Below are 26729 nucleotides of genomic sequence, written 5' to 3'. Positions count from 1 at the left end.
ATAGTATATAAAACTTCATAATTTATCACTTCTTGGAAAAACACGATAGCTTAATATAATACTTTACAACGTATTAGGCTGATTTCCTGCCCCCCCTCTCCCATCTCTACTTGAGCCTAAATCGAAATCCTCGGGCTGGTTCTTAACCTACCTACCTACCCCTCTTGCGCAGCTATACATTTTAGTTATAGAACTCCCCCCCATACTCACTTTTCTTCTCTTTATTAATCTGACTCAGGCAGCAAATTTAATGTATTAAATAATATTCTATGCTAAAATGATTTCTTCAAATTTATTTACAGCTAAATCGTTATTCTCAGCGTAACACGGTTTACAGTATTTCTGTTTCTAAAAAAAAAAAGACAATAAATATAGTAATCCCCCAATTAAGTGACATGACATATCTTTCTACTCCTAAATATAAATTATATAATCAGAGCTTTTTTTTTTTAAATAAATATTTGTCATATATTCTATCCTTTCTTTCCTTCTTTTTATAAAGATAAATAAATATATCATATACCATAATTGCACATATAATTATTATTATTTTTTGTATAAAAGTATTCATATAGTATGCGTGCAGACGTTGGGCATGAGAAATCTTTCAACAATAATTTGAACTCATCACTACTAGCTTCTCGACGTCAACCAACTACTATCAACAATAATACATCATTAAGAGGAATTCGCATTAACATTAGCTCAGATCCCTTTCAACATCGTATACCTCCTTATATTCAACGACTTTGGCAAGAAAGCAAAATACGTAAAAGACTCTCAGCATGGAAGCGTCGACTCATTAAGCGATACAGGCAAACAGGTTGGATTGAGTTAAGCATCATCATCTTTGGTTTATTCTTTGGTTGTATTTTTTTACTTGTTCATGTAGGATTTTTTAGTGGTAAAAAATATCAAGATTGGCAACAGGAGCATTCTGAGGATAATCAGTTTATGGAAGAAGTTGATTTGTTAGATAAAGTGTATCCTGATGAAGGTCGATTACAAACAACTGCTATACTACTATCGCTGTCTGAACAGAATTCTAACTTGCAACAAAAAAAGTCTAAATTACAACCTATATTAAAACAACTCTGTCAATATGATATGTTTGCGAATTACATTGTTTGGAATGATGATCCAATTTTCAACATGACTTTAGATGTAACAAAAATATACATATATAAATATACATACACATATACATATACATATATATATATGTGTGTGTGTATGTGTGTATTAGTAGGAATTTAGAGTCTAAAAAAAAAGATGTATAATTAGATGATCTATACTGAAGGATGTACACCAAGTAAATTGACAATAATTAATGCGCCTGTTAAAATGGGTGTATCTGCAAGATACCATGCTTGTCGTCTTTCAAAAACACCTTATTGCTATTTCCAAGATGTATTCATAGAAGAGCAACAACTTCGAAGCATATATGCAAACTTTCTTAGATCTCCTCATTTAATTCATGGCAAATCAAGTAATTATCAAGCATTTATTAATTCTCAATGGCGTTATTGCTTTTTAAATAAAGGTATACATCTATCTAGGTATGTTAATAGAGATGTATATAATATACTTATCTATTTATTGTTAGATGTTCAGTTACATACGTGTTATATTGACATTAAATCGGGTGCATTTGCTGCTAAGGCAATGGTATCACAATTCTTGGAAACTTATGATCAGAATTCAGTTGTAGATGACTTTGCAGATATATATTTTATGATGTATATGAATCAAATACCATATCAACTAGAAGGAAACGATGATTCCATTATTGTTAAGGAATTAACTAAGAAAGAAATTGAACACATGGTGAAAAAAAAAAAAGATGTCTTGTTAATATATACATCATATTGACTTACTTTATGTATAGGATCTAGGATTAACAATATTATATAATGATTTGGAAGAAGGTATCATACCTATCAAGCCTTATTTGGAAAGTAAATTTGAACGTAATGCAAGAGCTCCTTGTAGAAATGATCGATGTTTGTTTTTGACAAATAAACAGATCATGCCTGCTATTGATCTGTTCTCATATAATCCCACTATTTATATTAACACATTACAGGAAATGCATGATGATTATTATACAAGCACTACGAATCAACATCAATATTCAAATGCTGTAGATGGAAATGAAGACAGTTCATGGAAATCAATTCAAAGTATGTCCTATTGTATATATACCCGAATTACTAAATAAACCATTTAGATATTCAAGCTGGAGATTATATTGGACTTGATATGCTAATGCCTATGCGCACTTCTTTGATGTATCGTTTCCTTGTCAATCAACCCTATGTTTACAGAACTAGGCTAAATGTTCAAATATCTTATGATGGCCTGTTATGGGTAATACGAAACGCTTTTTTAATCATAATCATAATCATAATCATAATAATAACTTTATCTTTAGCTTAAATTACATCCTTTACCTAGTTTCAATTGTCAAAATATAGATAACGATCGACAACAGCAGCTTCTTGAATGTCAGTTTATAGTAACGGATACAGGTTATAGATATATTCGATTGGAAAGTCAAAAAGATCATGATTTCCCCTTTGATGTATATGATTTATCCTTTAGTGCTAAAGTGAAAAAGGATGCAAATGGTCAATTGTTAGAAATGACTTTAAATGACGAGAGTATTGCTTTTGTTGAAGATGAATTCACTGATTAATGATAATTTATTATTGCTGGTCCAATATGTTCTGAGCCTTTCGCTCCTTTTTTTTTTTATGGATATAAAATGAAATTTATTTATAATAAAAGAAAGCTTTAAAATGAAAGAAATGGGTATTTAAATAAAATAAAGTAAAATAAAAAAGCATATAAAAATTTGTACTATATATAATGGGAGAGGGGAAGGAGGAAAGAAAAGAAAAAAAATATAGAGTTAATTGAATAGTGGTAATCCATCATCGTCGTCATCATCAACATCGTCTTCATTGTCCACTTCAAGTTTTTGTTTGGAATCATTTATACTTTTAATGTTTAGTTTTTCTAAAATGTCTTTGCCACGTGGATTTGGTAAAGGCACATGTACTTGACTGAGTGTCTGAATTTCAGGTGATAAAGTGTAATCTTGTAATGAATCTTTGTTTTTAGTGTCAATGCAGATGCTAAAGGCTTCATCTGTTGAAGCTAATTCTCCTACTGAAAAGTCTCCATCAAGATCAGTAAAGACATCAAAATTATTTCCTTGTTCTCCATTTTCACGTTCTTTTTCAAGATCAAAGTAAGTAGAATTAGTATTAGAACCTTCGTCATCGACCTCACCAAAAAATGAAAAATCATCAAACGATTTTGTTTTTTTATTGGATTTGAGGGCTACTGCGGTATCTTTTGTTTGAGGGATATTGATATCACTGTCTAAATCTTCACTCAAAGCATCATTTTCATTGTTGTCTATTGACAGCGGTTCATTTTCTTTATTATCTTCTCTGATACATGTGAATGGCTTATTATTGTTAATTGTGTTGATTGTACATGACTTTGAATCGTCTTCATCTCTGTATACCTCAAAAGGTTTATAATCATCTTCATTTTCATCCTTGTAAACTTCAAATGGCTGACTATCTTCATTATTTTCATCCTTATATACTTCAAATGGCTGACTATCTTCATTATTTTCATCTTTATATATTTCAAATGGCTTGCTATTTTTATCATATTCATCATCGTCATATAGATCAAATGGAACAGGTGATGAAGTAGTCGCAGTGAATTGGGTATTTATATCGCCTTCAGAAATAAATTGAGTGTTTAATTCCTGTTGCTGTTCAGGACTAGCAGGAAAAGATGAAGTTGTATTTTCTTGACTATCATTTAGAAAACTATCGTCTCTAAATAAATGAGATACAATAGGTGGTGTCTCGGCTCTTTCAATACCTCTTTCAATATCCTCATCACATAAAACAGCAAAGGTAGGTTGAATAAAGTCTTTAAGTTTACTTTTACGTGATTTTTGACTAAACTCCAATGATTTATTAGGATTTTTATCCATTAAAGGTATACGAACTTTATTCTTGTTATCTACATCTGCTAAAGGAAGTTTTTTCAATTCTTGCGATTTTAAAGGTTGTGAATTAGGAGGTGAGGGAGTTCTTTTTTTAATTTCATCATTTGTAAGAACACTATTTTCATCAGTATCTGCTAGCTTCCGTTTAACAGATATTTCTGTTTCTTTTAAAGGTTTAAAATAGGAATCAATTCTGCTGTTTGTTCCTGTATCTATCGCTTTCTTTTTTCCTCTTGGTGCCATCTTTATAATAAAAAGGAGATAAAAAAAATAAAATAAAAATACAAAGCGCGCTTGAAATTTTTTTAAAAAATAAAAATAAAAAAATATGTTCCTTCTAAAAATGGATGCTACATCATCAAGGGGAAAAAAGATTTGAGCCAACTATGTTCTTCAACTAACAATTTGAGTGCTATTGTTGCCCTATATGGAAAAAGTATTTAAGAATAAAAGTGATTATTGTCCTTTTTTTTTAAATATTAATGAATGATTTATTATACGCTTATTATACATAATCAAATCTACTCTATCTTACTATTACAGTTATTAAAGACAACAATTTAAGCTTCTTTAGCAATACTATTTTATTGTTATCATTTGATGTGATTGCACCTACAGGACAACACTATCATAACAACTGGTGACGTTATGTAGAATGTGACTGTTTATTACCAGTTTAAGTTTTTTTCTTCAGCACTATCTATGGAGTTCGGGCTTAATGTTGTAAACCCCAGATTTTTTTGAGAAAATAACAATATATCGTCTTTACGAAAAAAAAAAAAGGTAAGGCGTTTACACACCCCCTTTTTTTTATAATAGTTCAAACTTCATAAAGTAAAGTATTGAATAAATTACATCTTATGGCAATTAAATGTTAAATTAATAGAATTTATTGAATTTTGCTGTTTTTTGTTTGTTTGTTTGTTTGTTTGTAGATCTTTTAGCTAATTACCCCCCCCCACTTTTGTATAATACCATGTCTACTCATCAAAAAGGAAACTTTACGCATACCGAGTATGTTGAATCTGCTCCTCTCCCTGATTCAGTTCCTAAAGTTGATGAGCTTGGAGCTACTTCAGCACCTTTGAAGAGCGCATCATTTTTTATTGGACAATACTGTAAAGAATATAATGAAGATTTTATGCTTTGCAAAAACGAAAATAATAATCCCAAGCATTGTCTTAAAGAAGGAAGAAAAGTGACTCGTTGTGCAATTGATTTGTAAGTTTGTAATTAAGGATTATGATGATTTGTTTATTCTTTTTTTTTTTTGTTTTAATGTATTATTATTTTAATAGAATTACTAAGCTTCGAGAAAATTGTGGAAAAGAATTTGAAGCACATTGGCAATGTTTGGAAAACAACAATCAAGAGTTCGGCGCTTGTCGTGTTCCTGAACAAACGTTTAATACTTGTGTGTTTGAAAAATTGGTAAATATACATATTTTTGCATCAATTTATTTTTTCATTTTATTGATTTTTCTTTAAAAAAAAATAAATAAATAAAAGGGTTTGGAAAAAAAAGTCCCTGGAGCTTTAGAAAAATAAGAACGAATATGTCTTGGGAAAAATCCTATTATTGAGCCTTCAAAAGAATAGATGGATTTATATATATATATAAGCTAATAAAAAATACCAGCAGGTATACAATTTCTTTTATATATGAATTATTGATTTAGTAAACATTATACTGTGTTAAAAAAAGGTTTAGAAATAAGAAGTTAAAATAAAAATGAGAAATGTTTAGTGATTAATGAAAATAAAAAAAAAACTTTTTGGATGTATTGAAATTGTTGCAATGAACGAAATAAGTAAAGTATAAAACTGCAGTTTGCATATTAGGGCTTTTTATAACATGCGATAGCAGTTCTACTGTGAACGATTTCGATAAGCTTGATACTTGATAGATTTCCTAAGACGCTCCACACCTATTAACTCTTGTATTGCGAACATTTTTAAATTATTAAACACAAGATGTACTCATCAAGATTTTTTCTTGCTTTATTACTGTGCTTCAAGTGTTCTTTTAGAATTTGAAAAATGTCAAAAATCATTATTATTTTTCATATTATAGACGTAATTTTCATTAAATAATATTCTATGGAAGATACAACATTATTTGAATTCCTAAACGCACCCTATTTTAAGTGTAAGTGACGTGTTTTTGTCGGAATTTTCTCTTACGCGTCTTCTAGTAAGATTAGAATACTTTCCTTTTGAAATAAAGCACACTAGTTTTTCTTTTTTTTTTTTTTTTCCTTTTAATAAGCATACAACATGTCATCAAGTTCATCAAATCAAGTGGAGCAAGATCCAAAAACAAAAGCTTTAAATAATTATAGAAGAAGACTCTTGGAACATCGTGAATTAGATGCCAAGCTTAAAGAAAGTAAAGTTAACCATAAATTCTTAGATTTTAGTTTAATTACTAACTTATAATTCCATTATTAGTGCGTCTCGGTTTAAGAACACTCGATAAAGAATATGACAAATCTGAAGATGATATTAAAGCATTACAAAGTGTTGGTCAAGTCATTGGTGAAGTTTTAAAGCAATTGGATGATGAACGCTGTAAGCTAATTCAAAAAACAAAAGAAAAGAAGAAGAAAAAAAAAGGAAAGAAATTAACAAATTAATAACAAAATTTAGTTATTGTAAAGAATACAAGCGGACCTCGTTATGTTGTAGGATGTCGTAATACTGTAGATAAAGAAAAGTTAAAACAAGGTGCTCGTGTAGCTCTTGATATGACAACTTTAACTATTATGCGTATTTTACCTCGTGAAGTAGATCCTCTAGTTTATAATATGTCAATTGAAGATCCTGGCGATGTCAGTTTTGCAGGAATTGGTGGTCTCTCCGAACAAATTCGTGAACTTCGAGAAGTAAGTTTTATATATAAAGTTAGAGATAATATAAAATTTATGGAGCTGGTTTTTTTTTTCTCTTTAGGTTATTGAATTACCTTTAATGAATCCTGAATTATTTTTACGTGTTGGTGTCAAACCACCTAAAGGTGTTTTATTATATGGTCCACCAGGTACAGGTAAAACTTTATTGGCAAAGGCAGTTGCCAGCACACTCCAAGTCAATTTCTTAAAAGTAGTTTCAAGTGCTATTGTGGATAAATATATCGGTGAAAGTGCTAGATTAATTAGAGAAATGTTTGGCTATGCTAAAGAGCATGAACCATGTATTATCTTTATGGATGAAATTGATGCTATTGGTGGTCGTCGTTTCTCAGAAGGTACATCTGCTGATCGTGAAATTCAACGTACTTTAATGGAATTATTAAATCAAATGGATGGTTTCGATTATCTTGGACAAACAAAACTTATCATGGCTACAAATCGACCTGATACACTTGATCCTGCATTACTTCGACCTGGTCGTCTTGACAGAAAGATTGAAATTCCTTTACCTAATGAACAAGGTCGTTTAGAAATCTTGAAAATTCACGCTGGCCATATTGCAAAACATGGTGATATAGATTATGAAGCCATTGTTAAACTTTCAGATGGTTTTAATGGCGCTGATTTAAGAAATGTCTGTACAGAGGCTGGTATGTTTGCTATTAGAGAAGAACGTGATTATTGTATCCAAGAAGATTTTATGAAAGCTGTAAGAAAAGTGGCAGAAGCAAAGAAGTTGGAAACTAAATTAGATTATGAAAAGATTTAAATAGTAAATAAAGTATATAATATTAAGAATGAATGATATCAAAGATAAACAGACTTTGGAACTCAATATAATTTTAATACTATTTATACACACACACAAAAAAAAAAAAAAAAAAAAAAAAAAAAGAGGAATCCAGTAAATAAAATAAAATGATTACATAAGTCTTTCTTTTAATTTTCTAGCTTTTCTAACTGCACGTGTATCGCTTGATCCAGGTGCTCGTAATTTCCATTCAATGGCATGATAAGCCCACCATGAAGTTTCTAATATGAAGCAACCTACAGTCACTTCCAACACACCAACACCCCATCCTGGATAAAATCCTTTCCAGCCTCCTTCTTCATACCACATTTTTTTTATACAATCAAAAAATCCTGTGTAAGTTGTATTTGTCTTCAAGACGCCACTATCCTGGAGCATCAATCTGAAGATCACAGTGTCAATAGGGTAACTTAATGCACGAGTAAACATACTGCTGATAACACCACATGCAATTTCAGGATAGAATGTATGCAGTACTGTTAATTCCTTTTTTTTCTTGGATGCATTAGTTTGAGTTGTAGTAGATGATTCGCCATCGTTTGAAGACAATGATTCGTTTGAAAATTTTTGGTATATAAAGCGATATATAAAAATTAACAGTTTCTCGGTAACTGCATTCAATATACAAGAAGGTAAAAAAGCTGATATAATGTGCTGATAATTAGGATTAGTTGGCCAAAAGCAATTAAGTTCTTGCTTATAAAGATCAATAAAGTCGCGGGAGTTATGAATGACAACTCGTGTTAAATCTGAATCTGATTGAACACGAAGAATTAAAGCATTACGATAAAGTGGATAAAGTGGAATATTGATGAATAACGTTAACCCTTTCGTGAGTAGACTGAGTAAATTACTGAGAATTTTCTTGTTTCTTTTATTGGCAGATGTGATGGCATGTGACATGATTTGATTCACACCCGATTCATAAGTTGCACTGATAGACTGACCTATCAATCCTAGCCCAAAGCCTGGATAAAGCCTTCGAATACCTCCTAGTTTATATGTGTATATAATCGATTGTAAACCGTAAATGGGTGTATCTCTTTTATAACTATGTAATGTTGGTAATGCTTGTAGACGATGTCGTGCTGCCACAATAGGAAAACATAATGAATAATTAGCTATCATAGTACTAATAGCCAATGCAACACCTGATATATTTTCCTTTACTTCCACTAATAATATGTGTTTATTTAATATTAATAAGAATACATATCTATATATATGTGTGTATAGAAGTAGAAGATACCTTTACGTTCTGAAGGAGCATTATGTATACTGACCGTTGATACAGTATCAATTTCTGCTAATGTCACTTGTTGTGCCATTCGTTGTAATCTCTCAAGCTCATGACGTTCTTCTTCTTGACATTCTGTATGAAATCGTGTTTGTATTGCACTTCCAAGTGATAGGAAGCCAAGATATGCATTTAGGGTCATTATTATGTAATAGTTTTTTTTTTCCTTGAAAAAAAAGGAAAATAAATAAGTTTTGATTGGATAACGTTTTTTTTTTTTCTTATATTATTGACAAACTGTTATTGTACTAGTTACTCAGGGCTCCAATTATTGGCTATTTCATAGTTTCTAATTGGCGGCTTTATGTATTTCTCTGCTGCGGACGTATTCTTTATGTAAAAGCACTTTTTTTTTTAAAATATATCAATAGGTTATTGAGTAAAGGTAATTAATTAAATTATTGCTTTGTAAGTTCTTCTTCATCTTTAAACTAGCTATCTTTTTTTTTTCTTTTTCTAATTTTGACATTAATGTAGTGAATATACGTATTATCTATGATCTGATAAGAGAAAAAACAAATTTGATTTTTAGAAATAATCTATGCAAAACTACTATTTTATAAATAAGTCAGTAATAACTTCTTTTGTTGCTGTTTTTGTTTTCTTCTTTAATGGAAGCTGAACACTGTCATTTCCCTTTAAAGTTAATAGCCTTCTCATTTTTTTTTTTTTTTGTAACACTCAAAAATGAAAATTGATCCAAGTATTGAGTGAGTTCAACAAATTACACACATGTTTAATTTATATATTATTTATACCGTTTTTACGCATTCACTCTGAATTCGTTTTTTTTATTTGATAAAAGTTGAAATAGTTCATAAATACAAATTACCACTGCTGACAATTGAAATGAATACATTGTTTTAAGTCTTATACAATCCATATCTATACATACAAAGCTACTGTATTCTCTAAATGATTTGCATACTCGCCTCTCTGGATTCACACGCATCTATATTATTTTCCACCTTACACACTTTTATTAAATTCCATTAAGGGATTCGAGGCAAAATAAAAAAAAATGCTGGTATCAGGCATGACTGCCTTAACTTGAAGGGTATTTTGATGAATAGAATTTATGAAATCAGCAATAGATAAAAGTAACTCTTTTCGATTTACAGAGCTGGATAAAATATTCAGTCTCATTTTTTTGTTATGAATTCTCTGTATCTTTCTGTCTTTAATAGGTAACAAAAGCTTTAATTTTTTTTTTAAAAAAAAAAGGTAGTTGTCATACTCTCCTCCTTCGTTTATATATAAGCATTTGAATAGTAAAAGTTTAGTAACTTGTCTTTATACTTACTCTGCTGATTATATAAGAAAAACTCAACATCCATCGTATTAACTTCTTCAAGTGATAACCTAAAAATAAAAATAAAAATTCCCTCACAACAAGTATAATATTCTGGGACATCTTTTGCTATTCTCTTTCGTTGGTTACATCAATCATGCAAGAAAAAAGAGATTCATTTTGACAGAATTATCCTACTGTATTTTATTACTAAGAAAAGAGTTTGGTCACATTCATTTGTAAAAGTAAGTCAAATAATAACACTACTCATTTTTAAAATTGATAGTAGAGCATATATAATCAATTAAATTTTATTCTAAATTTTTTTTCATACTACTAATAAAAGTAAGAACTTATATGTGCCTTAAAGTAAGCTTATAACTTTATAAGAAATGTGATTTCATCTGCATCTTAAAGTTTAGATACTGTAAACGTGAATGACTTGTAACGATAGGTGATCATTAAAATACTGTCTAATGTAAACAACTAAATTCAGCTTCTCATATTTTCCTTGTGACTAGTCATTAAATTCTATGCTTATATATGTCTTAACTACTTTTAAAAAGAAACAAAAAAAAATGGTAAATACTATTCTTATTATATTATATTATCAACAGGCGAATATTTTTGTTTGTTCTTTATGGAAAGAGCATTAGATGTTTTACTTTTTTTTCTTTTACCACAACAATCAAGACAAGCAAATATTTGGTATTATTATACATGTTATATATGTTTGTATATAAATATATAAAAATAGATATATGCATAATGCATACAAAGCGATTAGAAAACTCCTAAATCGCTCTATGGACTTATTAATAATTTTAAGGCATATTGAAGATGAAGCAAGGACAATAATAATAATAATAATAATAATAAAAAGCAGTCTTTGATATATATGTATATGGATTAATAAAGATGAATTCTTCTCCTAGAAAAAAAGAATAAAATAAGCTAAATCACCTCACATGGCTATTCTAATTACCATTTTAATAGATTCTAATAATCAATCAACACTATATATTTTATCCGTATGTTGTCTAATTTATATATGTTACGCATATTGTGCAATTTACACTTGCCATTTTTTTTTATACACAAGAAAATAGAGATAAAATACCTTTTTTATCTGATTCATACTTGTAGAAGAAGAATCATTCTATTTTATACAAATAAGATATATATTCAATATTTACATGCATATGTTTCGATAGGGCAAAGTAAATATGTTAGATTGATCAGGAGAAGAAATTAAAAAACATATCAAATAATAACGAAAAAAAAAAGGGGGGGAAGGAAGGAATTGAAATCATGTTCTTTTTTCTTTGCTGCTATTAGGAGACAGTCGAGAAAGTAACAAAACTAAAAAAAAAAGGAGACAAAGTAAAAAGATTTAGGACAACAAGATCTCTCAACTATTTCGGTTTGTATCATAATAATAACCTTTTGCTCTTCTTTCTTGTAGAATTTTTTTTTCTTTCTTTTTCTTTTTTTTTTTGCTGTAAACTATTTTAATTTATTCAAATATCAATACATATTTATATCGCTTACATAATAATATAGTTTCCTATGTCTGGCCAAAGACAACAACTATCCAATTTTGACGATCTTGCAGACATTGATAATGCTACAGAAGAAATACTCGCTACGACACTTCGTGATCGATTTTTAAAAGATCAAATATATACTCGAGTTCGAAATTCATTATTCGTTGTTATCAATCCATATAAGGATGCTCGTGAAACCATTCAAGAAACAAGTGAATGCTATTTGGCTGAATATAAAGCAACAGATCACAATAAAGACCACTCATTACCAGTACATATTTTTCAATATATCAATCAGATTTATTTTCATATGCGTCGTACCGGAAGTGATCAATCTATCATATTTAGGTAAAAAAAAAAAAAAAAAAAAAAAAAAAAAAAAAAAAAAAAAAAAAAAAAAAAAAAAACTTAATAATTTATATCCTCCTTATGTTTGGTTTCGAAAACCTAATCCTCACTCCCCCTCCCCTTAAATCTATAAGTGGCTTATGTGGAAGTGGAAAATCTGAAATGCATCAATGGACATTATATCATCTTATCACCCTAAGTAATCCTAAAAAGCCATCCAAGACTCAAGAGCTTATTCAAAAAGTATATGGTATCTTGGAAGCTTTTGGACATGCCAAAACAACTTTTAATGAAAATGCTTCATGCTTTGGAAAATATCTTGAACTTCAGTTTAATGAGCGAGGTCGTATGATTGGGGCAAAATTTCTTGATTATATGCTTGAAAAATCGCGCATTGCTCATACATCTGGAGAGGAACGAAATTTTCATGTTTTCTATTATCTCTTACATGGTTCTTCTCCCGAAGAAAAGTCTGCACTTCATCTGAATAATTCATCATTATATTCATACTTATTTAAATCGAGAGAGGCAGCAAGATTAACTGCTGGTCTTATCAGTGAGGATGCTGAAAAATATAGGGAGCTTAAACAACTTTTAAAATCTTTAGGGATAAACAAGTCAAAGCTATTTCAAGTAATGCAAATCCTTGCTGCTATTTTACATTTAGGCAATTTACAATTTATAGACGATCCTACTAACGCACAGGATTCGGCTATCGTTAAGAATACGCTTGAACTAGAGATGACTGCAGAGTTATTAGGCGTTGAACCAAGGGCCCTCGAGACGTGTCTTAGCTACCAAACAAAACTCATTAAACGTGATTTAACAACTATTTTCCTTAATGCAGAACAAGCTGCAAATCAACGTGATGCACTTGCTGAGACACTCTATTCCCTACTTTTCTCCTGGTTGATCGAGATTGTCAATAAAAAATTATATAAATCCGAATTTCATAATTTTATATGCATCGTTGATTTCCCAGGTGTAAGCCCGACTAATTCAAATGCATCTTATGAACAATTTCGTTCACTCTATATGAATGAAAAATTGCATCATTTTATGCTTCAACAGCTCTCGGAGAGGAATACGGATGTTTATTCTTTACTAGGGATAACGCCAAATGACTTGTCAAGTACCATCTATAACGATTCCTGTATACAGCTCTTTGATGATCCTCATCATGGCTTGTTAGCATCCTTGTGCAAGTCATCTGCTACAGCAGAGAGTAGCCCTGAGCGCTGCTTAGATGATTTTAAACAACATTATCGTAAAGATCCAGTTTTGGGTTTAAAACCTATATCATCCAATGATACATCTTTTACTATTCAGCATTTTACAGGAACAGTAACTTATTCTACTCTTGAATTTGGTATACGCACGAGGGAGATAATCTGTGCTGATTTTATATCTTTATTCAATCCACAAGATCACAATAGTCCATACGATCTTCCAACTAATAAGCTGGTCACTAAATTATTTTCTCGAAGATTGACTTTGGCCCAAGAACATCCTAATGGCATTGACAGTGTAGCAGGTCAACAACTTGAAACACCCCATCGACCATCATCCTCTATGAATCAAAAATCAGCAGAACATATTGTAAATGTAAAGACAACTGGAGAGACAGTTATATTAACCGAGAGGCCCCTTTCACTTAAAACGAACGTAAACAGAGCGAATGAATTAAAAGAGGGCGTTCAAGGCATCATGTTGACTTTACATTCCACAAAATCATGGTCTATTCTCTGTCTTCGTTCAAATGATTTATTATTGCCCAATTCATGTGATCATAAGAAACTTGTAGCCCAGATAAAGACATTTCAATTATTACCATTCGTATTGAAAGCAAAACATGAGTATTCAATTCAACTTGATTTACAAGAATTTTGCGAACGATATGCTGATTTGATTTATGCTACTTCAGTTGACTTGGATGCAGAATCTGTAGATAAATTGCTTGCATTGAAAGAAGCTTTCCAATGGAATGAAAAAATGATATTACACGATACTCTGAAGGTATATAATTTTTTATTTTATTTTATTTATTTTTTATTCATATTGAAAGAAAACTTTAATACTTTTTTTTTTAGGTTTATTTAACAGAAACATCATGGACATTTTTAGAAAACAAATTGCGTTTTAATGAAAAACGAGAGCAACGAATAGCAAGATGTATTGCCAAGGGAATACCATATGGTATAGTGAGTTTTTTTTTTCTTTTATGTATATATTTATATAATTCTCATATTTATATTCATATATGTATATATTTTGGTTAAAGAGGATGTAATTGATACGATGAGTCAAACATGCTCACAATTTATTCCTCATTCCTGTAGATCGATAACGGAGACAAACTCTATTTATTCAGAGGAACTCTTTGACAGCTATCATGATGAAGAGTCGAATTCCACCTGTACTCATATTTGCAATAGTGTACTTGACACAACAGCTATAAATAATGTAAATAATAATGATCAAAAAAATGACAATAGTCTACATACAACAACCTCGAGTAGTAAAAAGAAGCAGAAAAGGAAAAGGAAGAGTAAATCAAGAAATTGTTGGCTTACGCTAACATGGATGACAACATGGTGGATACCAAGTTTTATTATGAGTTATATATGTGGTATGCGACGATCAGATATACGCATGGCTTGGCGAGAGAAAGTGACACTTTGTCTCCTCATCTTTTTATTATGTGCCATCATGGTTTGGTTTATTGCTTTCTTTGGTCGCCTCGTATGCCCTCATCAAGACCTTTATACGCAATCTGAATTACAAGCAAGAAGTTATCGAGACGATGCTTATGTAGCTATTCGTGGGGAAGTCTTTGATCTAACATCATTTGCGCCTCGTCATTGGGCCTCTGAAGTAATATCTACACAAGTTTTGTTTCAATACGCAGGGCAGGACGCAAGTGATCTCTTCCCAGTTCAAGTCTCTGCAGTTTGTGATGGAGTCAACGGCGTTGTACCCAAGGAAGTGACGCTAGAGGCCTATATTAATATTACAGATTCAAATGCAATCTATCATGATTTTAGAAGTTTCCAAGATGATTATCGTCCGGATTGGTATTTTGAACAGATGGTCTACCTGAGACGCAACTATCGCATTGGCTTTATGGGGTATGATCCTGAAGATATTAAAAATCAAGCTACCTTCCCTGTACAGATTGGTGGGATTAATACAAAGAGACAATGGGCTATTATTCACAAGAACGTATATGATTTAACCTCTTACATGCTGGGTCATCGTACACCTCGTGTCCCTGAGGGCCAACAGGTACCGACGGATATCGATGTCGACTTTATGGATAATTCAATTACAGAGTTATTTAGACAATTAGCAGGTACAGATATTTCCGCTCATTTTGATGCCCTACCATTAGATAGAGTCGTAAGAGAACGTCAAATGACTTGTCTACGTAATCTCTTTTTCGTTGGTAAAGTCGATACGCGTAACTCATTCCAATGTCTCCTGTCTGAGTATCTATTGTTGTTAATCACCGGATTTCTTTGTAGCGTCATCCTGTTCAAGTTTTTAGCAGCACTTAGGTTAGGTACACAGGTTACAACTGAAGAATATGATAAATTCATTATCTGTCAGGTACCCTGTTATACTGAGAGTGAGGATTCACTAAGGAAGACGATTAATTCATTAGCTGTGATGCGTTATGACGACAGGCGAAAATTACTTTTTTTAATTGCAGACGGTATGATAGTGGGTAGCGGGAATGATCGATCTACGCCCCGCATTGTTTTAGATATCTTGGGTGTTGATTCAAACGTGGACCCTGCGCCCAAATCCTTTCTATCACTAGGAGAGGGACGTAAACAACATAATATGGGTAAGATATACTCCGGTCTATATGAATACTCTGGACATGTAGTGCCCTTCATCGTTGTCGTTAAAGTAGGCACACCAGAGGAAAGACAAAAGCCAGGAAATCGGGGTAAACGAGATTCACAAATGGTTCTGATGCGATTCTTGAACAAAGTTCATTTTGATACCCCCATGACCCCAGTAGAGCTTGAACTCCATCATCAGTTAAAGAATATCATTGGAGTTAATCCTAGTTTCTATGAGTTTGTATTGATGGTGGATGCAGATACAGAGGTACTCCCGGATTCGCTGAACCGAATGGTATCCTGCTTTGTGAATGATGCCAAGATAGTAGGCTTATGTGGTGAAACAATGTTGTCGAATGAAAAAGATACATGGGTTACTATGATACAAGTATATGAGTACTACATCTCTCATCATTTAGCAAAGGCCTTTGAGTCCTTATTTGGATCAGTCACTTGTTTACCAGGATGTTTCTGTATGTATCGAATTCGCTCAACGACACGTAATCAACCTTTACTGATTTCAAACCAAGTTATTAAAGATTACGCAGAGAACCATGTTGATACGTTACACAAAAAAAATCTCTTGCACCTTGGTGAAGATAGATATCTGACGACACTCATCTTGAAGCATTTCCCAAACTATAAGACAAAATTCACACCCGATGCAGGCTGTATGACGAATGCACCAGATCAATGGCCCGTATTGTTATCTCAACGTCGAAGATGGATTAATTCTACTGTTCATAATCTGGGTGAATTAATGTTCTTACCTCAATTATGTGGCTTTTGCTGTTTTTCAATGCGATTCGTGGTCATGTTAGATTTATTAAGTACCCTCGTAATGCCTGCAGTTGTTTGTTATTTAGGTTACCTTGTATATCAACTTTGTACAAACACAAATCAAGTTCCTTTAATGTCTATCATCACTTTGGCTGGTGTATATGGTCTTCAAGCTGTCATTTTTATTTTACGTCGAAAAGTAAACCAAAAAAAAAAAAAAAAAGAAAAAAAAAAGAAAAATTGATTGTTTTTTGTCATACATTGGATCGGGTTATATATCTTTTTTAGAAATACTAATCCATATATGTATTTATAAATATTAGTGGGAACATGTAGGCTGGATGATCGTTTATATTTTGGCCATTCCAGTATTTTCATTCTTTATACCTATTTATGCTTTCTGGCATTTTGATGATTTCTCCTGGGGGAATACACGTATTGTTGTTGGAGAAAAAGGACAAAAGAAAGCAGTCGGTCCTGAAGAAGGAACATTTGACCCTGATTCAATTCCGACCAAATCTTGGTCTGAACATGAGCTAACGATATTGGAACAAGAAGAATGGGAAAAGCAGTCTAAATGTTGCCCTCATCATGATACATGCCTTTGTGAACAGTCGTCGCAATGCCAAATGAATGATGATAAAGATGTAGCGTATTCGGTCTATAGTAGTACAACTATGCCAGCAATGAATACATTAGAATTACATCATCATCCTCCTTCCTTTCATGAAAGGGACCTGAGCGTTATCGGAGGTAATAATATTAGTGATAATAGCTTTCATACAACAACAACAACAATAGATTTTTTTAATGACCCGAAACCCCCGTTCATGATTGAATCTTCTAATATTCGTCCTTCATCCTTCACTCTACTACCCAATGATGTTATGATAATGCAAGAAATAGAAAGAATTTTAAATGAAAATGATTTAATGCAATTGACTAAAAAGCAAGTTCGAGATAAACTTAGTGAAGTATTTAGAGTTGATATGAATTGTAAAAAAGACTTTATTAATCGATGTATTGATCATTCATTAACAAACAATAGAGTATAGTTTTTTTTTTTTCTATACATATAAAAATAAAATATTTTCTTGTAATAATTTATTCATTTTTTAGTACAAAGAATAGTTTTTATTAGTTAGGAGAAGAGTAGAAAAACCTTATCACATTTAAACTCAAAAAAAAGATACACAATAAAAATAATAATTATAAAAAAAAAAGACAATAAAAAATAGAGTTGATCAAATTCGTATGAAATGTTTTATTATGTTATGAAAAACCAGTTTCATAAAGCTATTTATTTTTTTTTCTTTATCAAAAAGAAGTAAATATGACATAGAATGAATTTCTATTTTTTTTTTCTAACCAGAGAAAAACCAAAATGCAGAATATATGTATATATTTAAACAAATTTCCAATGAACAGTTACTCTTCCTTGATCAAGATCAGCAATCTTTTCAAAAGCAGCAGGAGATAAATCAACGGAACCACTAGAACAACCAGGGCAGGTATCGACAATCTTAACAGTAACAGATCCCTTAGGTCCAGTTACTTGAATATGCTTACCACAGTTAGGATTATGGTTAGAATTAGCACCATTAGCCATTTGAACATGATTTAAGGCAACAATCATATCACTATCTGTGTTGGTCCAGCCACAAGATCCGAGTCCAGCATTATAGAAAGTACCATCACCGGTATAAGTTTTACCTGAGCTAGAAGAGGAAGAAGAACTCTTCTTAATTTTAGCTGTGATAGTTGCTTCTGGTGTTGTAGTTGTTGTAGTTGTTGTAGTTGTTGCAGTTGTTGTTTTAGACTTATGATGATGCTTGCGATGTTTGTGAGAAGTAGTAGTAGTGGCAGTAGTAGTAGTAGTAGTAGTGGCAGAAGCAGAAGCAGACGCAGACGCAGACGCAGAAGCAGAAGCAGAACCAGTAGCAGTAGTAGTAGTGGTAGCAGTAATAATAGTAGTAGTGCTTGTAGGTTCTTCATCCTCCTCCTCATGATACTTTCGAAGCATTTTAATATAAGCTGAAGGGGAAGAACCAGCTTCCAATTCAGCATTACTAATAGGAGCAGTGGATGCAATATATGTACATGCAACTAAAACAATAGCAATACAAAGAATAATACGAGAGGTAATATGAGACATTATCAAAATGTAATAAAAAGATGAATGAGAAATAAAAAGAAATTATTGCTAAATGTTTGTATTTTTATACTTTTTTAAGAAATGGAAAATCCCGCCCACGTTTTGTACTTTATGTTTTACTTATGGCAATCATAATTTCGGTTCCTTAATTTGTTACTAAATAAAGTAATTATTTGATGGGTCCTGATATATTATTTGAGTTCGAAACTTAATTTTTATTCTTATTTTATTTTATTTTTTGAATAAACAAGAAAGAAAAAAACTTAAATTAAATAGCAGATTCTGTAAAGAAAAAAAATTTTTTTTTTATCTTATACACGAGTATATCTATCTAAATATGTCTGTCTGTCTGTAAAAAAAAAACAAAAAAAAAAAAAGAAATAACTGCTATCAAAATAATTAAACTGGACTTAAGGTCGTATATAAAAGCAGTGATTAGGATCAATATAGAGTTTATTTTATTAATAGCATAATATATAGTTACATAAATTTGCAATTTATAATATGTACAAAAGTAGAAAATTTTATAAGATTCGGATATCTGGATGCTCTAGGCCTTCACAATAATAGAAGTAACACAAAGTTTTTTTTATGGAGAATTGAGGATATCACTATCAATTTCTATATTGTGTAGGACTCTGTTAATTAAATAATGATCTTCCCGAACTGATTGACTCCACTGCTTTCCAAATTTAGTAGCCATATAACTCAAATAGTATATTATAAAGCCGATTAATACAGAGGGGAATGTCATTTGAAGGGTGTTTACTTGCTTTAAAGGATTATCTTTATCTAATAATAGTATTGAATATAATCGAAACATAATAATAATATTATCTTTTCTTTACCTAGTATATGTATTTTGGCATAAACAAAGATAAAAGGCAGGAATACAGTCATCAATCCATAAAAGAGAATTGGGCCAATCGAACTTTTCATTTCTCGGTTGAAATTGAAACATTTGATACCATTATTTTGTATCTATTACAATATATGTAAGTAATAAAAGGAAAAAAAGAAAAAAAAAAAGAGAAAAGAAAAAAGAAAAAAAGAGAAAAAAAAAGGAAAACATACCCTAATGAAAGAAGTATACAATTCATTTTCTGGTAATCTTGAAAGTAAAGAATAAAATAAAGTTAGACAGACAACGCCGTTTGACCAAAGAAAAAAGACGTTTATAACGGGGGCCTTTGCTCCCCAGTTCTGAAATGGTATAATGATATACAATTGAAGTATCCATCCAAATATCATAGGAATTAGAATCCCAAATGAGATTGTAATGACACATAAATTAAATATCTATTTTATATATAATTTCAATTAGCTGGTCTTTATCTTTTTTTTTTTTTTTTTTTTTTTTTTTTTTTTTTTTTTTTTTTTTTTTTTACATAAAAACAAGTTACCCATAGTAAGCTATTTATTAAACTCTGGCGATTGATTAAAGAATAATGCAATACAAGTTCTCTGATTTTTTTTGCTATAAATCCGGTAGAAATTATAGTAATGCAGCCAAACCAATAAGTATAAATATCATGGATTTTTTTTTCTGGCTGGGCATTGATACCAAAATAATTAAATAACCAACGTCCTATAGCAATCGGTCCTACAAAAATGTAACATAATAAAGCACACCATGAAACCCAAATGATAATCATAAAGGCAGTTAACCTTAATTTGAATTGAGGAGGTATATAAACTACAGTTGTGTTCTCTGATTCTTCTTCTCGTGTCCTAGCTGCTGGGTGTCCTAATAATCTTTCTTGTGGATCAATGGCTTCTAATGTAATTGGATCAACCGGTACAACCATACGACGTCCAGGAACAAATCGAACTCCATCATGATTGGGTACACGAACAAGTTGACCCGTTCTAATAAATGTGACTTCTTGTTCTTTTTCTTCTTCTTCTCCTTGATTGTTGCCTTGAGTTAGATTTAGTCCGGGGCGTTGAATCCAGGCCATCCAGGTCTTATAATAAATATATCCTTCTTCCCTAACTGGTCTTCCACCCAATAGGAAAGAAGAAAGTCGGAGTTGCTGACATAACCAAGTTACCCATCGAACCATTAGATTTTCTAGTAATTTTTTAGGATTAAAATAATTAACTAATGCCGGAATAATTATCATGACAATAAGTAAATCAAAAGGAATGGTCAACAAAGGCTGTGTATAACTCCATTTGAGTGGTAGGATACCATCAAAAATAGATCCAATCGCTGCTACTAAACCACCTACACCTAGTTCAATTACAAGCCCATAAATAATTGCACTTGCACCAATTTTTTGTAACTGTGTAAAGAACGGTCGCTCTACTAATTCTTTAATTGGATTAAATTGAGGATCATTAGGATCTCGGATAAACCAGATAACTCCTGGGCGAACTATTTCTCGACAAAATGTGACCATGCTCGTAAACAAGAACATAAAACTAGTTCCTACTGCCCAATGCATGAAGATAGAGCTAATCGTATTTTCTTTAAGAAATGTTATGCGTTTGTGAATAGCCATTAAATGCCCAGCTGCTCCACTACTACTACTACTACTACTACTACTACTACTACTACTACTACTACTACTGCTTCCAATTTTATAAAACAAAGAAAGTCCAACAGCATCAAGTAGTAAGCCACAACCAAGAGGAAATAGTGTCAACTCGATAGTAATAAAGAATAAAACCTTTAAAAGGATACCTAAATGTCGAATAATTTGACGGGCAGTACGACCGATTCGAGCATACATATTGTTTGTTTTTGAGAGATAGAATGAACCAATAAAAACTAAAATAAGATAACCTGTTATAATACAACCCGTACGGTCCATAGTGGTAACGCCATTTGACATTTGGGAATAGGATTTAAGAAAGTCCTTGAAAAATGGTGTAATATACTGCCATCCAGACACTATATCGCGCCATAATGAAATAGTATAGGATTGAGATGAGGGTCCTAAGAGAATATTCGATGATGATAAAGATGCAAATTTTTTGTCATCATCATCAATTTTCGTTGTGATATTTAAAGTTGAGAAAAACTTGACAAGACTTTGTGCAATGTGTAGAGCAGTCAAAATAATGGATCGGATCCATACAGGCGTCCATGAAGGTATCCATTCTGAAATAGGGTCCAATTGACTATAGAATACAAGCCAAGTATCATAAAAAGGTTCCAAAAGACATGTTGAGAAAAAGTGTAGAGTATGAGTTAATGTAATGAATGGAGGTTCCCAAGGCTTTAATATGATAAAAAATACACCCAGAATATAAGGAAGCCATATGCCTACTCCTAATCCAAGACACATAAGAAGGATAATGATACCCGAATTTTGAAATAATATAAATAAACTTCCTTTCATGCCTATTGCCTCTAATATACCATCCATATCTTCAGGGCCAGCTGCTTCACGTATTATATTATCATTTTCATTAGCCACGTTATTTTCAAATATAACAGCTTCATTATTGGGTCTAAATAAAGGCTCTTGTGGATGAATATCATTATACGTGTTTTCCGGTTGATTAATTTCTACTTCTTCCTCAGATTCATCAAAATATCCATCATCGTCATCATCATCATCATCATCATTATCCACATCTTCAACTTCCAAGTTAAGAAAATGCTGCCCCGTAGTTGATGTTGTATTGCTTTGATGTTGCTGGTCAATATCTGCTAACCACATTGCTTCCAAATTTTCATAATCTGAGGGTTCTTCATGTAATAATAAAGGTCTTCTGCTGCTTCGTCTTCTCGCTCTACGAATAGTTTCTGATGGGACTTCATTTAAAGGTAATGTAGTATCCAAAGTATTTTGTTCCTGTTGTACCCCTCTTGCTTCGTATTGTCCTAATATCATATCTTCTTCTTCAGATTCCAATAACTCATCATCTTGTAATTCAGCAGGAACATTTTGAATAATCCATTCGCGTAATAAAAACCCAGCAATGAATATGATCATGACGATAGATGATATTAGCCAGCCATATAAACAATCATGCAATAATTTATCCATAAAACCTTTGTTAGTTACAGTTAAATTAGGCTGATCCTGAAGCTGAGAGACACCGAGAATACAGTAGACGAAAAAATAACGTATTATATTTGCATTCCAGAAATAAAATCTCCATATCCAAAAAGTAATGTAGGGTACAAATACCAACCAAATGAATAGGACTAGTAAGGAACGTAGTGTTAATATAAATAATTTGTATAACCATTTTGTCAAATGATGAATCCATATTTTTGTTGGTATTTTAGCAGGCATATCTGATTTATATATAGGCGTGAATTTGTAGTTATAATTACATAATTCACAATATCTATTATATTATTATTATTAGAAGTTTATTCTATTCTAATTATACATGTACTTACTTTTTTTTGCTATGTGATAACCAATCTAATAAGCTGCATAAATTTGTAAAGTTAATTTGTGTGTATTACATAAATGTATATAAATGTGTATACATATAAAAATATAGATGCATGTTTTTTACCATTTTTGATGTACAAAACGAATACTTCCTAAGCATTTACAAGGATGAAATAAAGGCTCCTCTAAGGTAGCTTCACCTCGACACACTCTACAAATCTCCTCTTCTATAATTGTCATGATTGTAAAACTTAATTTCAGTTTTTATTTAATTTTTTTTTTCTTTCTTTCAATTTACCTTCTTCCATTACAAATTATATACTATTGAATGAACGAAAAAAGAAAATAAAAGAAAGGAATAAATTATTGCATAAAAAAATAAAAGAAAGAAGAAAAGAAGGAATAATTTGATAAAAATCCAAACTGTTTTGGGATATTAAAATAACAACATCAAGTGAAATTGATGGCAGTTCTTCTCGGACTCTGTATTTTATTTTAAAACACGAAAATTCTACCTTTTTTTTTAAGACACAAAAATTCTACCTTTTATTTTATTTTTTTCCTTTTTGCGTCTTTTTTTTTTTTTTTTTTTTTTTTTTTTTTTTATATATATATATATATATATATAATTATTTTTCAAATGAGTGATATTAAAGCTCATTTGTTTCCATTTTCTGTTGAAAAAGACGAAACTATCAATTCAAAGAATTACTTTATAGTCAAAAAACAAAAAGATGAAAAATATGAAACTGTCGTGTTAGGTCGAAAACTTATTGGACTTCCTGTTACATTGAGCCATGATTCAACAACTCGAGGTACATTAACTTAGATCAAGACGAGATTAAACTTAAATTATTGTTGATGTAGGTTTTGTTTGGAAAAGATCAATAAATAATGAATACAATGATGAAGATCTTCAAGAGGAAAGATTAGAAAATATGAATTGGATAAAAACAGATAAAACGATCGACAAGTTTATTTTATGGAAAAAAGATACAGCTCCTGATTCACAAGATTCTAGAATTAATGCTTTACATAATTGGATCGATATTTCTCAAGCTGTAAGTTTAATCAGCTTTAGCCCTTTTTTTTAAGTACTGACCTTCTAATAAAATAGATGAATGAGCCTATACCTTTACCAAATAAATCATAGTATAAATAGATTTCAAGTCATTTGCTTTCTCAGTCAAAGGGGAGGAGGGAGGTTTTTTTTTTTTTTTTTTTTTTTTATTGTTATATTATTTAAATTGTAGTAGAATATTTATCAAGTCGAATATCCAAGCAACGTCCACCATACATGTAGCCATTGAATCGTTCTAATAAAATATATTAGACATGTCTATTTTTCTTTTTTTTCCCTTTTTACTATTACTATTATTATTATTTACCAATTGCTTTTTCACAAGTAGCAGCATCTTCAAATCGAACAAATCCAGCACCTTTTGGATGACCATTTGTAGTTAATATTTCTGATCTTATGACAGGTCCTACATGTCGAAATAAATCAATCAGGTCTTGCCATGTAGTAGAAAATGGAAGCTAAAATATTAAATATGTGAATATTTTTATTCAAGTTTTCAATTTCAAACTTACATTGTTCACAAAAATTTGATTATGTCCATGAGTAGGCAAATTAGCAGCAGGACCACCCACTAAGCCCATAGTAGCATATAAAGGCAAGGGCGGTGGAGGTGGTAAATGGGGATGGTGTAGTGGTGGTGGCGGTAAAGCATTTGCAGTTTCTAACCCACCGTATCTGTATATATTGTACAAATCTGCTGTTTTCATTGGTAATGGTTGTGCAGTTGTTGGTGTTGTTGTTGTTGTTGTTGTTGGCGCTACTACAGCTGTTGCTGCTATTTGTGGTGGTGGTGTCTGTAGTGATTCATGAGCAGAAGTAGGTAAAGGATATCTAGTATGATTACCGTTTATGGATATTTCTGTTTGTATTGTTTGTGGTGAGGGTTTACTATTATCATTCGTGTTGACTAATCTTTCCATATATCTCTCTTCTTTCACTTCTAATCTATGACCTTGCCATTCATAGCCATTAAATATTTCTATATATTATCAAATTAGTATAACTTTAATATCCTTTCTTTCTTCTTCTTCTTTCTTTACCAATAGCAGTGCGTGCAAATCGAGGTTCGTCAAAAATCACAGTGCCATGACCATTAGGTCTCCTTGATCCAATATCCGTATGTACATCAGTATGTAACACTCGACCAGCCCTTCTAAATAAATCTTTCATATCTTGCCAACTTGCATTCAAAGGTAACTATTACAAAAAGGAAAAAAAAAAGGTTATTAGATTTAAAACAAATATTAACTCGTAAATAGATTACATTGCTAACATGAAGTCGACAATCATCAGGTGCATCATGAGGGTCTCTAGGTGGACCCGAATGTTCATAATCACGATCCTATAAAATGAATATAAATTAATTCATTTTTTTTATGCAAATAGATGTATATTAATATTTATAAATAAATAAGATATAAAACATACTTCTCTCACAAATACAGGTCTACCCATAAATTTAGCTTCATTTAACATGTGAATTGCTCTTTTAGCATCTTCTGGATATCTATATTCTACTATACTATAAAACAAAATTAACCCTACAGACACTAATAAATTGAATTCAACAATCATACCCGCAGCCTTTTGATCGTCCATTTGCTAATTTCAATATGTCAACATGTGTCACTTGTCCAGCTAAAATTGAATGAAAACAAAAAAAAAAAAAAAAATGATGTTAACGTTCCATTTTATTAAACTAGACATAGCGTATTTACCTTCTCTCATAAAATCTTTGAGTTGTGGCCAAGTAACGTCAAAGGATAGATTACTAACATAAACTCTACAACCTTTATTGATGGGAGGTCTACGACGATAATGTGGAGGTGGTGTTCTTGAACGATAATGACGCGGAGGAGGTGATCTCCTGTGATGATGAGGTGGAGATCGTGAGTAATAATGATGATAATTTCGATTCGAATTACTTCTATAAGGAGAACGAGAGCGTGAAAGAGAGTAAGAGTGAGAACGGGAACGTGACCTACGACGACGTGAATAAGATCTCGAACGTGAGCGGGATCGTGAATATGAACGTGAACTAGAACTTCTTGTAGAACGGGGTGAATACAACCGATTATGTCTCGGTGATGGTGAGTGGTCTCTTCTATATAATCGAGGTGAAGTCGACCTTAAAGCGGGTGAATGACTTTGTTCACTCATGTATGTGCAATATGTATATAAAAGAAAAGAAAAAGAAAAAGAAAAAAAAATACTAAATAAATAAATATAGCCAGGTCAGAGAAATAATTCTCT

At 31.4% G+C, this 26729-nt stretch overlaps 10 protein-coding genes across 10 annotated transcripts; 5 read left to right on the top strand and 5 right to left on the bottom strand.

The window, feature by feature from the left end:
- Positions 1 to 576: 576 nt before the first annotated feature.
- On the top strand, positions 577 to 2698 carry BX663DRAFT_552209 (uncharacterized protein; the record flags this gene model as incomplete). Its single annotated transcript, XM_051531351.1, has 6 exons — positions 577 to 1164; positions 1285 to 1543; positions 1607 to 1827; positions 1889 to 2183; positions 2231 to 2370; positions 2435 to 2698. The coding sequence occupies 6 exons, from the start codon at positions 577 to 579 to the stop codon at positions 2696 to 2698; spliced, it is 1767 nt and encodes a 588-aa protein (XP_051382801.1).
- A 63-nt stretch (positions 2699 to 2761) lies between these two features.
- BX663DRAFT_510593 (uncharacterized protein) lies at positions 2762 to 3760 on the bottom strand (the record flags this gene model as incomplete). The annotated part of the gene is made up of 1 exon (XM_051527775.1): positions 2762 to 3760. A coding segment is annotated over one exon (846 nt), but the record flags the coding sequence as incomplete, so codon positions are not given.
- A 1255-nt stretch (positions 3761 to 5015) lies between these two features.
- BX663DRAFT_531297 (uncharacterized protein) lies at positions 5016 to 5587 on the top strand (the record flags this gene model as incomplete). The annotated part of the gene is made up of 3 exons (XM_051530371.1): positions 5016 to 5260; positions 5338 to 5470; positions 5549 to 5587. The coding sequence occupies 3 exons, from the start codon at positions 5016 to 5018 to the stop codon at positions 5585 to 5587; spliced, it is 417 nt and encodes a 138-aa protein (XP_051382799.1).
- A 698-nt stretch (positions 5588 to 6285) lies between these two features.
- BX663DRAFT_510590 (26S protease regulatory subunit 10B) lies at positions 6286 to 7769 on the top strand. Its single transcript, XM_051527774.1, has 4 exons — positions 6286 to 6428; positions 6491 to 6610; positions 6689 to 6924; positions 6992 to 7769. The coding sequence occupies exons 1-4, from the start codon at positions 6317 to 6319 to the stop codon at positions 7718 to 7720; spliced, it is 1197 nt and encodes a 398-aa protein (XP_051382798.1). The 5' UTR covers positions 6286 to 6316; the 3' UTR covers positions 7721 to 7769.
- Positions 7770 to 7873: 104 nt separating this feature from the next.
- BX663DRAFT_486604 (mitochondrial carrier domain-containing protein) lies at positions 7874 to 9201 on the bottom strand (the record flags this gene model as incomplete). The annotated part of the gene is made up of 2 exons (XM_051524686.1): positions 7874 to 8937; positions 9012 to 9201. The coding sequence occupies 2 exons, from the start codon at positions 9199 to 9201 to the stop codon at positions 7874 to 7876; spliced, it is 1254 nt and encodes a 417-aa protein (XP_051382797.1).
- A 2636-nt stretch (positions 9202 to 11837) lies between these two features.
- On the top strand, positions 11838 to 17110 carry BX663DRAFT_510579 (chitin synthase). Its single transcript, XM_051527773.1, has 5 exons — positions 11838 to 12245; positions 12380 to 14261; positions 14336 to 14441; positions 14527 to 16887; positions 16970 to 17110. Exons 1-5 carry the CDS (start codon positions 11920 to 11922, stop codon positions 17008 to 17010), a joined length of 4716 nt encoding a protein of 1571 aa, XP_051382796.1. The 5' UTR covers positions 11838 to 11919; the 3' UTR covers positions 17011 to 17110.
- A 1001-nt stretch (positions 17111 to 18111) lies between these two features.
- BX663DRAFT_510562 (RlpA-like double-psi beta-barrel-protein domain-containing protein-containing protein) lies at positions 18112 to 19107 on the bottom strand. Its single transcript, XM_051527772.1, has one exon. It carries the CDS (start codon positions 19029 to 19031, stop codon positions 18282 to 18284), a length of 750 nt encoding a protein of 249 aa, XP_051382795.1. The 5' UTR covers positions 19032 to 19107; the 3' UTR covers positions 18112 to 18281.
- A 359-nt stretch (positions 19108 to 19466) lies between these two features.
- Positions 19467 to 23805, bottom strand: BX663DRAFT_510560 (uncharacterized protein). The gene is made up of 8 exons (XM_051527771.1): positions 23694 to 23805; positions 23520 to 23622; positions 23398 to 23430; positions 21580 to 23342; positions 20435 to 21552; positions 20106 to 20330; positions 19880 to 20012; positions 19467 to 19823 (listed from the first exon to the last, which is right to left on the bottom strand). Exons 1-8 carry the CDS (start codon positions 23701 to 23703, stop codon positions 19621 to 19623), a joined length of 3588 nt encoding a protein of 1195 aa, XP_051382794.1. The 5' UTR covers positions 23704 to 23805; the 3' UTR covers positions 19467 to 19620.
- A 195-nt stretch (positions 23806 to 24000) lies between these two features.
- Positions 24001 to 24619, top strand: BX663DRAFT_510559 (ribonuclease H2, subunit C). Its single transcript, XM_051527770.1, has 3 exons — positions 24001 to 24210; positions 24263 to 24456; positions 24513 to 24619. The coding sequence occupies exons 1-3, from the start codon at positions 24036 to 24038 to the stop codon at positions 24546 to 24548; spliced, it is 405 nt and encodes a 134-aa protein (XP_051382793.1). The 5' UTR covers positions 24001 to 24035; the 3' UTR covers positions 24549 to 24619.
- An 8-nt stretch (positions 24620 to 24627) lies between these two features.
- Positions 24628 to 26685, bottom strand: BX663DRAFT_510555 (uncharacterized protein). Its single transcript, XM_051527769.1, has 8 exons — positions 26195 to 26685; positions 26054 to 26114; positions 25905 to 25998; positions 25741 to 25818; positions 25517 to 25673; positions 24989 to 25455; positions 24784 to 24934; positions 24628 to 24711 (listed from the first exon to the last, which is right to left on the bottom strand). Exons 1-8 carry the CDS (start codon positions 26634 to 26636, stop codon positions 24638 to 24640), a joined length of 1524 nt encoding a protein of 507 aa, XP_051382792.1. The 5' UTR covers positions 26637 to 26685; the 3' UTR covers positions 24628 to 24637.
- Positions 26686 to 26729: the final 44 nt, after the last annotated feature.

The sequence above is a fragment of the Cokeromyces recurvatus genome (genome assembly GCF_025118155.1).
Source record: "Cokeromyces recurvatus strain NRRL 2243 chromosome Unknown BX663scaffold_13, whole genome shotgun sequence".
NCBI lineage: Eukaryota > Fungi > Mucoromycota > Mucoromycetes > Mucorales > Mucoraceae > Cokeromyces > Cokeromyces recurvatus.
The sequence above is the reverse complement of the archived record's forward strand: the minus strand, read 5'-3'. Positions and strand labels throughout refer to the sequence as shown.